The sequence below is a fragment of the Toxotes jaculatrix genome, chromosome 15, assembly GCF_017976425.1.
Source record: "Toxotes jaculatrix isolate fToxJac2 chromosome 15, fToxJac2.pri, whole genome shotgun sequence".
Lineage (NCBI taxonomy): Eukaryota > Metazoa > Chordata > Actinopteri > Toxotidae > Toxotes > Toxotes jaculatrix.
Genome location: NC_054408.1, coordinates 4,244,475 through 4,262,296, shown reverse-complemented (window position 1 = coordinate 4,262,296; position 17,822 = coordinate 4,244,475). Strand labels below are relative to the sequence as shown.

The 17,822-nt window shown below is 42.9% G+C and overlaps 1 protein-coding gene across 1 annotated transcript in view; it reads right to left on the bottom strand.

The window, feature by feature from the left end:
* Window positions 1-14,619, bottom strand: part of xpo4 (exportin 4) — a 46,607-nt gene extending 31,988 nt beyond the window's left edge. The window contains exons 1-6 of the mRNA XM_041057776.1: window positions 14,500-14,619; window positions 12,321-12,426; window positions 11,827-11,968; window positions 10,937-11,075; window positions 8,843-8,959; window positions 8,555-8,708 (exon numbers count right to left, since the gene is read on the bottom strand). Of these exons, the coding sequence (XP_040913710.1) occupies window positions 8,555-8,708; window positions 8,843-8,959; window positions 10,937-11,075; window positions 11,827-11,968; window positions 12,321-12,426; window positions 14,500-14,589 (748 nt within the window). The 5' untranslated portion in view covers window positions 14,590-14,619. The remainder of the gene's footprint in view (window positions 1-8,554; window positions 8,709-8,842; window positions 8,960-10,936; window positions 11,076-11,826; window positions 11,969-12,320; window positions 12,427-14,499) is intronic.
* Window positions 14,620-17,822: the final 3,203 nt, after the last annotated feature.

The window sequence follows — 17,822 nt, the reverse complement described above, 5'->3', positions numbered from 1 at the left end:
GTCTGTATCTCCTTATTATAAGACTCTCTGTACACCCACAACAAGCTTTTTCACAAACCCACAACACACACTTTCTCCCTACACAGCCGCAAACACTTCCTGTCCTTATTCAAGACTCTTAAACACACCCACAACAAGCTTTTTCCTTAGCTCATCAAGAACAATCCCCTGTATTACTCCCTCCACTCTCCCAAATTAGCCTTTTCTCACTCCTCGCCCTTACAAAACACATTCTGGTCGATCAAAGCATCTTACAAAGCCACAACACTCTCTGCAGACATCAATCAAATTTCCCTGCTTCTCTTAACCACCCTTAAAAGCTTTTACTTTCTCCTGAAAAAAACCTGTCCTCACAACATATACAATTCTCCAGATGAAGAGTTCAGACATCCGGAGACAGATCTGTTCACCTACTGTGTGTAAATAAAGTTGCCCAAAAGATCCGCACAAGAGAGAGGAGACAATTTTGCAGTCGTCATAATGCCTGATTTTGTTTTTAGGAAATACAAAACATACACAACCTCTCTTCATTCTTGCTTTACCAAAGAATATCCAACTAAATCTTTTTTCTCTCTTCTTAGACTCTCTCCAACATTCCAGACACACACTTCCTCAGATTCACCACAACAGTTTCTTAAACCCTTAATATTTCTTTTTTACTTTGTCTAACAGTATCATATATATATTCTATATTCGAACTAGGGCTGAAACTAAACATTATTTTCATTATAAGATAAACCACCAGTTATTTTCATAAAATTCATTAACTGTTTGGGCTATAGAATTTCAGAAAACTGTGAAAAATGCCCATCACAATTGCCTAAAGCCTAAGATAACATCTTAAAATGTTTCGCTGGTTTGTCCGATCAACAGTTAACAGTTTAGAACTCACATTCAGTTATTCAGTATATTAAGTTTACAAAAGTAAAACACCAAATCATCAATCAAATCAATTCACAAGTTGTAATCCCGTTTTTATGGCTGCATTCTTTACATTAAATGGAAATATTTAAAATATCGTGTGCATCGTTTTATAATTTTCTCTGCCTTTTAACCTGACTTATTTGGCATCTTTGAAACATTTGCAGTTTCCAGTCAGTTCAAGGATGCTTGATGGAGAACAGTACTTTAACTATTAACTACTACTACTACAACCTACTACTAGTACCACCAATACCACCAATACTAATCTCAACATTTGTTGCTTTGTGTGTGTCCCCAACTGCTTGCTTGAAATATTTATTTAAAAAAAACAACAAAAAAAAAACACTCTCTTTCTCTCAATTTTCCATCACCCACACAAAACACACAAAGGCACACACAGGGCCGTATCACTGCCCTGCGGCTCGGTGACAGCAGAGGGAGGAAACTTCCAGAGGAATGTCCGATCAAAGCCAAACAGCGGCAGAGGCCGGCGAGGTCACGCATTCCTCCGACACCAGCCCACAGTCCCTCCCCATGCACACACCCCACCACAACACACCACAACACAACACACTTTTCGGCACAAAAGTTGGCACCTGTCTAAGGGTCTGTGGGATTGTGTATGTGTGTGTGCATGTGTGTCTGTCTAATGCTTGGCTTTCAAGCCTTGTTAAAAATAGTCGTGGTGGAGCAGAGGACCTCTAACTGAACCTTTCTAAAAAGACAGAATGAGAAAAGGATCAGGAAAAGTCAAGAGCGAGCTACAATATGAGCGACTTCATGTACGTTTGTTTTGGTATGTCAGGGTGTGACTTTGTTTGTTTCTGACTATAAAATGACCTGATTTTATTTCCTCTCTTTTGCTTTGTTCATTAAATGCTCCTTCTTTCAGTCACTTTAAAGTTCCCTAGGTCAACTGGCAACTTTTTGTTTTCACAAAATTAACCACATTAAAATGAAAACTTAGCCTGTCTGGCTTTTACCCTGCAAATCCCTTCGACACAAGACAGAATAAAATGTAACCCTGGGAAGAAACAGAAGAGCAAGGACACAAGTGAGACTGACCAAGTCCTGCATCCTGCGGACGGAGGCCGTGTCCTCAGGGGAGGGACCACCTGGGTGACAGAGGCTGTACAAACCCGCCTAAAGATCATATGACTGAGACAAAACTCATAAGAGACCTCAGGAATGATAACTACACAGCTACTTCAACTATGTTCCACAGATGGACAGAGGTATAAAATGGGTCTGACAGGTTGTGATGCCAAAAAGGGGAAAACTGGATGCCTAAAAGTTTCATCAAGACAAACTCAAAAATATGTAAGATATAAGAGCAGAATATAAGAGCTAAAATGTTAAAAGTTTTCTGAAGCTGAATTAGAGATAGGATGACAACTACAGGCCTGCAAATTATGATGATTTTCATTACTGATTAAACTTCTGATTATTCTCTTGATGAACTGATTAATTTTTTGGTGTCACAGTGAGGTGACACCCAACACAAATCTGAAAAATACTCAGTTTACTCTCATAGAAGAATAAGACAAACAGAAAATGACTAAAACCAAATTCTAGTATTGTGTACTGTTACATTTAAGACGTACTGAAAATGTGTCGGTAAATTTTAGGTGTTTCTTTGGAAACTAGTTGAATTATTTTTTTATGTAGATATTCAACATTTTACCTTGGCTTAAATAAAGATATACTACTTGCCGAACACATTACAAAGAAATTATGTCTGCTTTTTTCAGTTCTCTCCGAACTATCATAAAACATTTACGTACTGTCCTGAAAACATCTCACATGAACTGAAACGACAGTTTAAAATACTTCTGACCGTGGCTGTAAGTGTTCACTTAGTTTAAGTTCAAGCTCTTGAATTCAGAGGGAAATCTACAGAGCTGACAAGTGAATTTACAACCGCAACCACGCTATTCCCTCCTCTTAAAAAAAAAAAAAAAGGAAAGAAAGAAAAGATGGACTGTGTGTGTGTGTGTGTGTGTACATGCCTCCGGGATGAGTAATGTACGCAGAGTGACTAGGACATGTGGGCTGTGGTTTGGTGGGTTTTTAAAAGACATCACCTGCTACTATCTCAACCCTTCCAGCAGGCTCAAGAATAACTAATGTGACACGTCAATTTTCCACTGGAAAGATAAGACGGACTGACAGATACACAGACACACAACAAGCACAGATAAACACGTTCGACTGACCGAATACACAACCAGTGACCGCAAGAGTTTAAATCAAACACAAGTGAAGAGATTCACACACCCCAAGTTCTCACTTGCAGTTGCCAAATTTGCAGGCACACAGACACATAAACGCACACTGTAGTGCCTTAATTAACACCAGCCACCAGTCACATGCCAATAAAACTGCTGCTGGTAGGTTTGTCTGATCCTCCAGTCACTCTGGCAGATAAACAAACTACATTTCAGGTTTAATTTCCTGCCCTGATTCTATTTACGATGACTTAACCAAAGCAAGGAGACCTTTTTTCAGCTCCACATCGTCAGTGACTGACACTTGGCCATCCAGTATTTATGGTTTTGCATGTGAACCTTAGTCCAGGTAGTGTACATCGACGTACAGCTCTCCACTTCAAAGCATGAGGGAACATAGCAGCAATAAAAAGCCATCGCCCTTTCTTCCATGGGCTGTAATTCAGCGTGCGTTGCTATGCATGAACCAACCACACGATTACAAAACAAAACAGCAAAATGTGGGCTGAGTCTTTTCTGAATGTACAAGAGAAGCTGAAATGTGGATCTGAAAACCAAACAAAACGTCTAAAGGTGAACATTTTGATAAAAAAATTTTTGTGTGATCTGATTTGTGTCACTTTGTCTTAAAGTCTATATTAACGGGTTTACAGCCTCACTAGCAGCTCTGTGATTCGCTTACTAGCACTTAACATGAAGTGATGCTGAGGCTGATGGGAACAATGTTAGTTTTGCAGATACCGGAAAAATGAAAAAGCTAATGAAAGATGTCAATCCATCTGACAGCACTCAAGACTCTTCACTAAAAACGTAATATGTCAACCTTATGGTGGCGCTACAGGAAACACCAGGAGAAGTCAGTAAAATGCAGTGGTGGACCGGACAACTGCCATCCCTGGAGCCACAGCGCATCAATCACAATCAAATCGCAATCAAAAACACAACAGCGAGGTTTACAAACGGTTAAGTGGTGCAAAGTTTGTGTCATTTGTAATAAATGGGTCTGGATCTAATCTGACTCGCCTTCACATTCCCAACTCCACTTTCATCAACAATCTGCAGACGCTGCACAGAACACTTCACCGATCAATCTAACAGTATTTTCATAACTACCTTAAATAGCCAACAATCAGGCTATCTCAGTAATCTGAACATTTTGCAGGCCTGAACGACCTTCACGCTCGAGGATCGTGGATTAGCGAGCTTCTCCTCTATCCTCTATTCATTATAGTTGATCCTCGCTGAGGATGGACCCGCTGCACAGGAAGCCTGGCTGAGCGTCTGCCAGCGGCCGCGCAAAGAGCGCAGCGCTATGCTAAGGCGCGTGGTCGGGTGTAAGTGATATATCCTTCCTTAAGTCTCCCCTGCAGCCTCGCCATGTGAAATAACAGTCCAGGAATACCTCCTCAATGACCCACCCCCTCCCTTTCCTTTGCCATTTCCTTCTACTGTTTGGCCCTCATCTGTTTGGACAGCAGTTGTCAGTAATTCTCACTCTGCTGAATTAAACCAATAGCATATAAATTATGTTGCTGGGTGTATGCTGCCAGCTTCTTTTAGAATCAGATAGTAATAAGTGTGTGTCTCAGTTGTGTTGTGTTAATTTTATTAACAGGTAAGAGCTGTAAGAAGTGAAATAAGGACATTAGGAGTTTTTGCAAATACCTGAATAGTTTGGGGCCTGGTGTTTTAAGTTCTGCGTTCTACTGTGTTGAAATAAAATGTGCATCGTCTCCTGTACAGGCACTAAAACGCTCCTGGAGAGGGAGAGAGTGTGTTTGGAAAAAGCTTAACGAACTGGACACATTTAAATCAGTGAAGCAGTACGGTAGTAAAATGAACATATATGTCGTAGAGGACTACTTTAAATTTCAGCTCTGAAGATACTGTCCATCAGCTGAATGTCCATCAGCATATCAGCCAGCTGTATATACCTTGCCGCCTGTGTTTAGACAGCAGTAGCTGAAGATTCTGCACGCAGGTCAGGGCCACGGCAAACATCCAGCATCAGCTTACACACTCCAAATCCTAACCTTAACCTGAGGGCCAAAACACCCATAAATTGACCTCTGCATAGCTAATGAGAATACTGAGCCAGGCTGAGGCAAGTGTTGGACATGACAGTCGTCCCCTCAGCACGAGAATAGCTCCTGATGAGGTGGCTGGGGGTAACCGCTGCTCACAGGAGTTAATGTCACTTTTATAACACCTCGCTAAAAATAAGCAAAAAAAATCAAAAGCGGAGGTCTCTCTGCTTCTTCCCCTTATGACAAACTATATCAACACAATTCAGAGAACTGAAATGAACAAAACAGTGCCCCGGTGGAAGAGGCGGGCAGAGAGGGCCATGCCTTAATTTGAAACAACTTGAGTTAAAGTGAGCCAATACACCATGAAATCTACACATTCCTCTGGAGTGAAGAAGCGAACAGATGGGAGAAAATGAAATGAGAAATTGCAACGGAACAAAGCCTCGCTGGCTATTATAGCAACACAACTGACGGAGAATGAATTTAGAGATTGCTTCACATGCCAAAGACATCTAAACAACATGAAAGGACCTAAATGCATTGGTTAGTGCAGGATCACTGAGGCAGCGGGGATGGAGGGTGATCTGTCTGTCAGCTCCGACAGCCATTTACAGCACCTGACTGCCGCTGCAGCCTCGAGCCCCGACCACGACCCTGGCTAGAGTCAAGCCCGGTGTGGAGTGACACGGTGTCGTACCGAGGCCCGGGGAGCGTGCCTCCACCAGATGACACCAGAGCCTGAGGGCCGAGGTTCAGACGGCGGCGAGGACAGATGACACGCATGCCGCTCGGTTTGTCTAAGGGAGGGAGGCTTTTTTAAAAGTGTCTTTGAGCTGGTTGAGGAGTGAGTGTGTGTGTGTGTATTCATGTGTGTGAAAGGCAGCCGCTGTCAGCCACGCAATTAAGGAGAGGCCCCCTGATACCCATACTGGCATACGTTCGCATCGGATCACACAGGCGTGTTGTGACACTTGCAGACAGGCGGCCACACTCATCCTGGCCTCCCAGTGGTCTTCATCAATCTGCTCTCCTTTTCAACAACAGCCCAGACACTTGTAGGCTTCGCATACACTCACATGCACGCAGAATTTCAAGGAGAACGCCACTTGATTCAAGAATTTATTTGCTATTTCTATGGCCTGAGACAATCCATTCAACAACTGTGACAACTCAACAGCAAGAAACCAGAGAACTACAGCTCCATTTGCATGTAACTAGCACCAAGGGGAGACCTCATTTTATGATTTATCCAGCCATCATTTAACTTTACTGAATGATTTTGTGAGGGTCTCTTCACATTGCAGACAGCAACACTTTAAAAAATTCTTAATGCTACCTAACTTTGAAAAGTAAAAAAATAAAAAACAACAAAACTTTACATTTAAAGTTTAATTGCAAGTGTAAAATCTATTTAAAGAAAAATAAGGGAGTTGAACTTTGGCTGCATTTAGTGAGGGCATTCTCCTCTTCTTCTAAACTGAAGTTTAGATGTACAGTAGTCAAAATCTGTTAAAGCCCTTAGAGAATCCTGCTTAATGCCAACGTGAACGGCCCCTTACAGTCACAGTAACTGCTGTGGCGGTTTCATATACACAACAACAAACACTACAACAGAATAAAACTGTAAAAATGAACCGCAAGAACTAATACACACACACACACAGTGTGTAGAAGTGCATCTCTAAGAACACACACATATTGAACTGAGCGTGCCAGGCATACCAAGGGGAGCCTCAACAAGCCAAGGCGGGGGTGGTGTGCTGCCGGGAATGATACGGGGATGGACACACAGACACCTCTTTGAAAGTGATACATGGCCCTGGCTGGCAGCAAGCGCCACTCCAGATCCGCTCAGACAGGCAGAGAGGATGCCAGGCTGGTTGGGACTTAGGCCGTAATGAGACTGGACACACACACACACACATACAGACACACACAGACACACACACACACATCAAGTGCCTAAGTTTGCTCAACAATGCGGCCAACTGCAAAGATAATATGGATGTGTGTACAAGAGACTAACTACAAAGCAGAACTGATGGACAGATATACATTCCTGGGTGTCACATATTTGTAGAGCCACACACACACACACACAAATATACACGCTGTATTAGCCTATACAGAGAAAAATCATTCCCATCTACACAAAATAACTTGTGTATATTCTCCCAGATAAGTATCTTATAAGTGGACAAACACACAAAGTACTAGAATAAGGAGGTAACCTTGTACTGGTTTACATTTTCTAACCCTAACATCTTGTTTTAAACTGAAACTGTCAGTTCTGGCAAATGTTCAGAGTGAGTGGGACATATCACTCCTCTTTATGTCTGTCTCAAACTTTTTCCCATTTCCCCAGACAAAAGTTTTACAACTTGGGTCTTATTTTTGTATTTTTGGCCATCAGCACTGGCATATACCTAATAATTGTGAGATGATCAGATAAATTATAAACAAACCCACAGTTCAGCCATACTATACACACTGTTTAAAAGTAGCACTGCAGTTAAACAGTGGAGCAGGTCTACAAAAGCTAACATGTAAGATGTTTACCAGACTTTTAAAATACACCTAACCAACTGTGAATTGCTTCGGTAGCGCTACTTTAGGTGTTTAGGTTTGAAAGTCTCCTGATTGTATTGCTTTGGGATCCTCATATCACTGCTACAGCTGTTGATACAGAATTGGTTCAGGCTTGTGGCTATGGCTCCAAAGTGTTTTCCACTCAGAAAGGTCCTACCACAGGCCTTATATTCCCTTTTTATGCCAAAAAATAGAGTCAAAATAACTTAATTTCTACCGTGTATGAGTCATGTCATTCTGATGCTTTGGTTGTAAAATTTAAAGGGTTCAAAGGAGACGATGATTATGACTGTAATCAAAAGGGCTGAAGAACAGTAACCTTTTAATTTTGGGTACATTACTTTCAGGCTTGTGCACGAAAAAACAGGGGGCGTCTGGTAAAAAGTTAAGTTCCAAATTGACTGTTTTTGTTGTTTACCCAACTGAACTCTGTTGGAAAACTGTGTGCAGTTATGTCATGGTGCCAGATTTATCTCAAACCAATAAAAGTGGTGGCTAAAACTACAAACGTAACACCACTAGGGATTGTGTGAGTTTAAAGATTTTATTCTGTGCCTAACCAGGCAGCGTAAAATAACCCTGCTCTCCAGAAAAAAATATTCCAACATGTGACCAAAAATTGCACTTAATGTGTAGTAATGTGAGTAACAGGGACTGACCTGTATTCCCTCGCTGGATTTATCCAATAATGTCTCAAGATTTAGAAAATTGTCAAATTTATGACACCCACCTTTAGAGGACAGGTGTAATATTCCTGGTTAGCCACTGACAAAGAAAGGATATGATTGGGTGGCAGGAAGTTCCAGCTGAGCACCTGGTTGGCCAGGGCCAAGTAGCGCTGGAAGACTGACGACATCTGGGCACTGAGGTTTTCTCGGCGGCTGAACTCCTGTAGCACCTCCATGGTCAGCATGAAGATCTGGCGCAGGCCGTCCTCCTGGAAGCGAGGAAGGGATGGAAGAAGAAGAAGAAGAGAAAGACGGATGGATTCAGGAAGTAAAAAGTGATGAATATAAGAAGAAGCAGTTATCTGTCACTAGATGGTGAGAAATAAAAAAAAAACAAACAAACCTGGAACAGACGCTTGCAGCTGCCATGAAACTCCATGCTGAGGCCGATGCTGCTGGTCTTACTGGAGCTGGAGAACTCGCTGAGCAGAGCCGTCAGGATGGAGCAGGCCAGTGTTTGCTGCAGCAGAGAGGGTTGTTTGATCACAGAGGTCAAAGGTTATACAAAGAGTTATTACTGAGGTCAAACTTGAGCAAGCATTTATCAGTCAAGACCCAAAAAGGAGGGAGCGTGAATGTGCTTCAGGCGGAAATAATAAATATATAAATAATAAATATATACTCCATGATAAATATACTATTACAGTATATGGAAAAAGGTTGGTATGCAGTTTGATTTTTGAGTTTGCTGCTGATGAACACTACTGTCCCACAGTGCAATGGACGCAAGAAATGGAGCAGCTGCAAAACACTGCAACAAGTGGTGGTTGGTGGTTAGACAGCTCAGTGAAGATCTATGAAAACAAAAATAAGTACGAAGCCTTTGGAAAAACATTTTGTTTTCTCTATGTGAAGATTACTTGGCAGTGGGAACCTAGAGTCACAGGCTGAAATCTGACAGTGCACCAACTGCATCGTTCCCAGTACAAAACAGTAAAGTACGGTATATATTTGTTTTCTTTTTTTTCCTTATTACCTCTTTGACTCCTGGTAACTTATAAAACCACTAAATGTTTCAGCCTCATTTGTTTCTTCTTTTTAAAATTAGACAGAAGAGTCCAGATTAAAATGAGCTTTTTTTTTGACCAATCACAGCCCATCCTCCATTTTTTTGTTCTGCTGATTGAGAGGGACATTGTCCCCCCAGCTAACTCACTCATATTAACTGATGAATTTGAATAAGGACACTTTTGCAGAATATGAAAGCATATTCTTTTTGAAGGACAAGTTTCATTAAGTTTCTAATTATAACTGGATTTTGACCTTTGTGGTCCAGATTATAAAAACTGAGGGATGATGCAGTTAAGCAGTCCTGTCTGGCTTTGTGGGTCCTTATCAGTGAAATCACTTGCTGCGCTCTGTGATTAAAATCAAACTTTCAGCACTTTCTGCCCTCCATGGTACACACCAACCTTTTTTTGGTTTGGGGTTTGGTTAGGGTAACAAGTGAAAGAGTGCCACCTACTGGATTAAAAGGAGATGTCCAGTTTGTTTCATGATACAGAGCAGCAACTGAGACAAAATAATGCCAATATATTTTCACAAATGTGAGACAAATATTTTGCCTTTGTGTAGAAAAGTTTTATCACACCTTACACATTCAGTCTAAGTTTCTGCAACTTGGCTTCATTGTCTTTCCATAAAGTCAGTCACTCAGTTCAAAACACCGGCTACAAAGTATGTTGTCATGAAAACGCTCTTTGACAAGATTTATGCACAAACTGATTTAAGTGCACGAGCAAAAAAAAACAGGCACTCAACATTATACTTTCTTCTAACCACACGAACATGCCTGGGGCTTCTAGCCCAGTACAGCCTTTGTGCCATTTTTTATTTTCAGACTGAGCTCTCTGTAATCTGAGCCAGATCCCATGCAAGATGTCTGTAACCAGGGTACAAATGTAATGAATATGATCAAAGCTTTAACCCAGTTTTGCTAACAAGCATGAATCTAATTCTTTAAATGTGTCGGAAATGACATCTGCAATTTCTGGCATTCACCCCAAACTGTATTTTGGATAATTGTTTTGAGCCTGTATACGTCTTCTGTGGCTCTAAGAACGGGTCTGAACAGAGATAAGATCTTGTATCTAAGATACAATTTACTGTGAGAGGAAACAACAATGGTGAAGCCACTTGAACAGTCAAATCTCATTATCACACCTCCACCTACCTGAATCTAAACCTACACATGTGGTGTTTGACACAGCAGCGATAACTTACCATGGACAGTATGATTATTTCACAAGATAATCTCTGGCAGTTAGAGTTAGAGATGGTTCACAAAACAGCTGCATATCACCTAGAACCATGTGAAGCTGTGCTTTCTTTGGGTTAGTACAGGCAAAAACCAAAATTATCCTATTAACGGATTAAAAAATCATTATGTACGGTAAAATGTGAATCACTAAAAGCTACGCAGGTATGTCTTTCTCACCACTGTGGGGTTCCCGCTGCTTATGAGCTGTCCGACCTCGTGAAAGATGCTTTTACAGTTGATAGACTTGTCTAGAGAGCCTCTCTTCACGATGACCGCCACGGCCAACAGGATCTGCTCACGGACATACTTCTGCAGGCTGAGGGAGACAGGGAGGCGACTGATGGTTTAAGCTCTCACTGGAAACTTACAGTGAATGCAACAGAGATTGTGTGAGGTGAAGTGAACATTCACCACTGCAGGGGTTGAGAACAGTAAGAAAAATAAAGTGAAAGAGGAGTTTTGTGTCTGAGGGTGGAATCACAGCTGCAGCTTGTTTTCTTTGGCCTGTGTCACATGAAAAACTTTACTTTATTGCATTTTTGTGCTTGTTTTTTTTTTTAATCACAGTGTGTAATCAAACAGAAATCCTTCTAGCTTGTTTGTTGAAGAGATTTTTTTGTAACTTGTCACTGCATCAGGTCAGACACTTTGGTGGATTACAGGGTAACTTGTAACTTGTACTACACATATCAGATTAACCTGTGCTCTTCTTCTGTGCTGTTTGTACCAGTGGAAACATGAAGACGCAGCTGAACAGCCCAGATTTCATTTTGTAAATGCTTGGTTTTCCATGTATGAGGAACAGCAGGGTATCTGCACAAACAAATGCTCACACATGCTTGGTGTGATCCCACCCAGATTTAAAAAGCCCATCCTATACCCTGATGATTTTCTAAGAGATTTGAAAGGTTTATTGATTAATGGCTCTTGAATTACACTGGAATTGTGTAACAGGAGATGAGGAGATGTTGATGTTCTTCTGAATCTTACCGCTCACCAGTGAATGTAAATAAAGTTCATACACAGGTTTTTTATCATACCTCCTTCTTTCTTTCTTTCTTACTTACTTGGGTCTCTGTAAGACGTAGGTGAGCAGGAATGCCCTCAGTGACTCGATGCTGCTCTTCTCCAGCAGAATCCACTCCCGTACAACAGCCTCCATGATGGCTGTGGCTGCCTGGAACAGCACATAGTCCACCTTACTGGTCTCTGGAGAGACAAAGAGTAAAGGGAGAGAGAGGATGAATATAAGGAAAGATACAGGAGAATATATATATATAAACTCCGATATATACACCTAATTGTTTCCCTTCCTTAAGTTTCATGATTTCTGATGTGAAAAGATGTAGCAATAGAAAAGCTCTATCGTTAGACCTAAGACGGATGAAATGGCTGAAACGCGTCCTGTGTGGACGGGGACAGAGTTTCACCCTGGGTAAAGCTGAATTATTAGAGTCCATAACTGTATTAAATATCAGGCTGAAATGTAGTGGTAGGCTACAACAATGACATTTACATTAAAAGTAAGTGATGCAGGATAAGTGATTACATCAGCAGTTACCTAAGATGTGCTTGCAAATGGCAAAAGGGGATTTGGACTTCCTGAAGGAGAGAAACACGTGTTCAGCATGCTGCCTCTGTTCTGTGCTGACCATGGACGGCGGTGCCTGTAAACAACAAACAAAAAAATATAGCTTTTATAGATGAGGCTGAATTTTCTGGAAGTGAGAGCAGGAGTTCCCTCAGATGGGGACCCTGGGTGGTGCACTCTGACCCTGAGTGCACAGTAAACATCAAGTCAGTGAGAACAAAGAATTCATTATCAAACCACTAACATAGAGAACTATCCCCATCACACACTGTGATATTAATATTGTAGTAATACTTTACAAAGTACAAACAACACAGCTAATAACAGAAAACCCTCCATAATAATTAAAAAGGCATCATAACTCCAAATGTTCTGTAAATAAAAGTGAGAAAGTGCGACACGCACACACACACGCACTCTTTTATTGAGGAGTATAGCCATGATACAGCTCAGCAGGAAAGTCACATTCCAGGCTTAATTGCAAAAGCAACGCTGCGGCTGAAGGCAGCAGAGGAAAGAAAGACCCTTTTATCTGAGAGCAAATCGCACACACACACACTTAAAGCATACTATGATGAAGTGGCAGACACACAACACACCAAGACTTATACCATAAATAAGGATTATAATTTGTCTGAAAAGTGAAATAAATTAATTAAATCAGAATTTGAATGGCATGCTAATATTTGCCTTGATGACAAGAAATTTTAAAGCTGCACTAACAAATATTTTTATAATAATGATGGAAAATTTTACTGTGTGTAATGTGAAAGGTGTTGGTAAGTGTCACACATGGTGGTGAACCAACAGGAAATTATTTTATGACTCAAAGCTTCTGACTTTCAGTTCATTATTTTGATTTTACAGCTTTACTGTTTTGGTTCAGTCTCATCACTCTCATCATTTTCGGCTACAGCAAGCAGCTGGACTATTTGTCCAGCATCACAAGCACAAAAAGCAGACACACAAAGTTAGTGACTTGCTGGTGGACACTTAGCAGCTTTAACACCATTTAGCAGCTCAAGAGCCAGATATTTCCTTCAATACTTGGTGGAGACCAAAACAGAGGTAAAAGGAGAGTGACTTACATTCAACAAGTGGCCAGAAACGCAACTCTGAATGAATGTTCACATAACCCCAATAAAAGTCATTTTTATTAGGCAACAAATGTAAGATACAGGTATGCATCTGGTTAATCTAGACATGAGAACATGCACATTATGGTTCACAATATCTAAAGCAACACCAGACACAATTCACAATTTGACCACACCTTACAGTGGTTTATCAACTGAATACAACATGAAGAGGCTTATACCAAACACCACTGGTTAATCTAAACACTAAAATCTACACATAATAAGTCATGACAGTTCAAAACAAGGGCAGGACCAACAACCGCTAATTCAGAAGACACCTGCTGACATGACATGTGTGTCTGCTCACATGAAGCGTGTGATCCAAGCCAACAGACACACAAGTCAGTCAGTATCACGTTTACACGGGAATAAAAGGTGCACCACGTTTACTTTAAAGCCCATAACATGGACGAGCAAAATGGCAGAAAGCAAGAACAGGCTCTAGCTAGCTGCTATACCCAACACACACGGACTCCGGACATGCACATGGTTAGCCACTTGCCCCTAGCTGGTGTGTTCATTTGTTCCAATGGAGGCAGGAGGCTGCACAGGGGTGGAGGGCTGGGGTGGGGGGGCATTTGATTTAAACGCGTGTTTTCGGAGGTAGAGGATGAGCTAAAGCTGCGGACTTCAACTGTGTACAGAGAGTACAGTGAAGATTAATGTAACGTTAACAGCTGAAAGGGCGAAGTTTCTGGAAACCTGAGACACATCGGAAAGTGTCCAAACGTGGGGTTATGTCCAAGGGTGGTGGTGGTCTGTGTGGGGAAGGGGTGTAGACGAAGAGAGAGTGGGAAACTGTACCGTTACGAGCGGATTTTTGCGCCACGCACCGTTTCTCTGGTTAAAAAAAAAAGGGGGAAAAAAACCTGAACACATCTAACAGCAAAAAAAACCCGAGAAAAAACAAACACCACCGGGAGACTCCGACCGCCTAACTCCACCCGAGACAAAGTTAAGACACATGCACCTTCTCCGCCGTGGCTTTAAAGTAATGCTGAATTTCTCACCATTAAAACTTTGGCAGCGCTTTCCAGCTGTGTGATCACTTCTGGTGCACCGACCGCCGCCATCATCGTCCCTCTCCAATGACGCGCCATGCGCTCTGCATTGTGGGATTACGGCGCTGGTACCCGGCAGGGTTGAACCCCGTCATCCTCAGCGCGGAGGCGGTGGGTACTGCAGCCGCCAACCGGAGGAACCTCCGCTCCACTGCCACACGCACTTTACTATAAATGTAAAGTACTGCACGCTTTATTTTTTTAATGTAATAATGAAAAGGGACACATTAGATACTGATTTGATTGTACTTGGAAATCATGGATGTAACAAAAATGGCCTGTAGTTGCAGGTTCAAGGTCCCCAACCTTTGAATGAAGTGACTGTTATTGTTATTAAGTTATTAAGAATCAAAATGACTGCAAAGAGATGCAAAACAGTGAAGTAAAATGGCAGTCTGAAAGGGGCCATTTTAAATAGTGAGTACTTTTGGTTCTTGAAATACATTTTTATTTTATCATATCTTCCCTGATCATTGCTCCCTGACCTCATTAACTCCACCAAGGAGGATATGTACATGCATGCGGACGATTTGGGCACGGGTCAGTGAAGAACTTTTTTTTTATCGCTTTATTTAAAATTGTGAGATGGAGCATTTTCCAGTATAAGCACCATTCAGTGGCGGTTCTACATTGAATTACTCCCTGGGCGACTGTACTGGACCCCCCCTTGTCCATTCCGTTTGAGAGAGACCCAGAGGTGAACTGCACCCCCGTCCTCACGCAGCTTCTGAGCACGGCACCTTCTCAGCAAGCAAGAGCACCTGCAGGGGTCTCCAATTTGCCAAATCCCCACACTAATATGACAGATAATAGAAAACAACTTAGCGGCGCAGATGATTTTTTTTTTCACGCGGTTGTGCCGCCCCCCATGACATACTGCATTCCTCCCTGACCAACTAAATAAACAATGAATATGCCTCTTGTGTGACTTTGATTTTTATTATCATGTTTGTACTAACACGGATGATGCTGTCACTTGTCTTGGTTCTGTCTGCATTCTCGACCTCCTCCCGCATCATATTGATGGTGACACCCTTTTCGGTGGCCAGTTATGGCGATGATGTTGCCTCCCAGCAGTCCAAAGAACAAGTTTAACGTTTGTCTGTTTGATGGGTGCTTCTCAAGGTAACCTGTAAAAACAGAGGAAGAACACTGTATGCGTGAACTTGTAATGTGACGTTCTCTGGCTAAGGACCATAGAGGGATGGCACACACACACCATAAGAGACCACACACTGACCACAAAATGCCACAAAGACCACTGTGTTCTTCTATTTAAATGAGAAGAAATCACCAAATCACCAGACCAACATACATACATACATAAAATCCAGTTTCTGCATGTAGGTCCCTGTAATGTAAAAATCTGCAGGGCTCTATCTTAATCCAAAGCTGTGCATATGAACCTGCTATGGTTCAGCCCTGGAGCAAATAACATTATTTCATCAACCACCACAATACTCCACAGAAGCTGGAAGATGTCCTAGTCATCAAGGCGACTGACACAGGTTTGTGCGAAAGCTGTAGAAGTAAAAAAGAGTCAAAAATTAGAAAAATGTAAAGTGTCACGAGTTCTGAAAAAAATACTCAATCCCAACACTGGACAGATAGTCCTTGTTGAATATTACTCAACTACACATGAAAGTTGCTTGGTCAAAATTTTTTTATTTTTAATTTTTAAGTACTGTGGAGTATTTGCTTTGAAACATACTTAAGTATTCAAAAGTACAAATTACAAAGTACATTTTCTAATATAGATACATTGCTGTACTGGTTCCACAATGCATTCACATGCTGGGAGAGGGGACGGCTCCCACACTCTCCCAACACTGCCACACACCTGAGTCTTTTTTAACAGAACAGTTCTAACAGAATAATTGTCAGTATATGGTAATGCTACTTTTTAGTAAAATTCTGAGCACTTACTGAATGACATTAGAATCAACATGTCCCTTTTTAATACATAGCAAAATAATAATCCCTATGAGCATTTCTGCAAATCAAACTGTAGAAAAGTGAGTGAGTTTCCCTTGCGGCAATTCAGACACCCTGGCCGTCGGTCAGGGTGCCGCCTTCTACAGCCATACAATGAGACACCCTGGCCGTCGGTCAGGGTGCCGCCTTCTACAGCCATACAATGAGACACCCTGGCCGTCGGTCAGGGTGCCGCCTTCTACAGCCATACAATGAGACACCCTGGCCGTCGGTCAGGGTGCCGCCTTCTACAGCCATACAATGAGACACCCTGGCCGTCGGTCAGGGTGCCGCCTTCTACAGCCATACAATGAGACACCCTGGCCGTCGGTCAGGGTGCCGCCTTCTACAGCCATACAATGAGACACCCTGGCCGTCGGTCAGGGTGCCGCCTTCTACAGCCATACAATGAGACACCCTGGCCGTCGGTCAGGGTGCCGCCTTCTACAGCCATACAATGAGACACCCTGGCCGTCGGTCAGGGTGCCGCCTTCTACAGCCATACAATGAGACACCCTGGCCGTCGGTCAGGGTGCCGCCTTCTACAGCCATACAATGAGACACCCTGGCCGTCGGTCAGGGTGCCGCCTTCTACAGCCATACAATGAGACACCCTGGCCGTCGGTCAGGGTGCCGCCTTCTACAGCCATACAATGAGACACCCTGGCCGTCGGTCAGGGTGCCGCCTTCTACAGCCATACAATGAGACACCCTGGCCGTCGGTCAGGGTGCCGCCTTCTACAGCCATACAATGAGACACCCTGGCCGTCGGTCAGGGTGCCGCCTTCTACAGCCATACAATGAGACACCCTGGCCGTCGGTCAGGGTGCCGCCTTCTACAGCCATACAATGAGACACCCTGGCCGTCGGTCAGGGTGCCGCCTTCTACAGCCATACAATGAGACACCCTGGCCGTCGGTCAGGGTGCCGCCTTCTACAGCCATACAATGAGACACCCTGGCCGTCGGTCAGGGTGCCGCCTTCTACAGCCATACAATGAGACACCCTGGCCGTCGGTCAGGGTGCCGCCTTCTACAGCCATACAATGAGACACCCTGGCCGTCGGTCAGGGTGCCGCCTTCTACAGCCATACAATGAGACACCCTGGCCGTCGGTCAGGGTGCCGCCTTCTACAGCCATACAATGAGACACCCTGGCCGTCGGTCAGGGTGCCGCCTTCTACAGCCATACAATGAGACACCCTGGCCGTCGGTCAGGGTGCCGCCTTCTACAGCCATACAATGAGACACCCTGGCCGTCGGTCAGGGTGCCGCCTTCTACAGCCATACAATGAGACA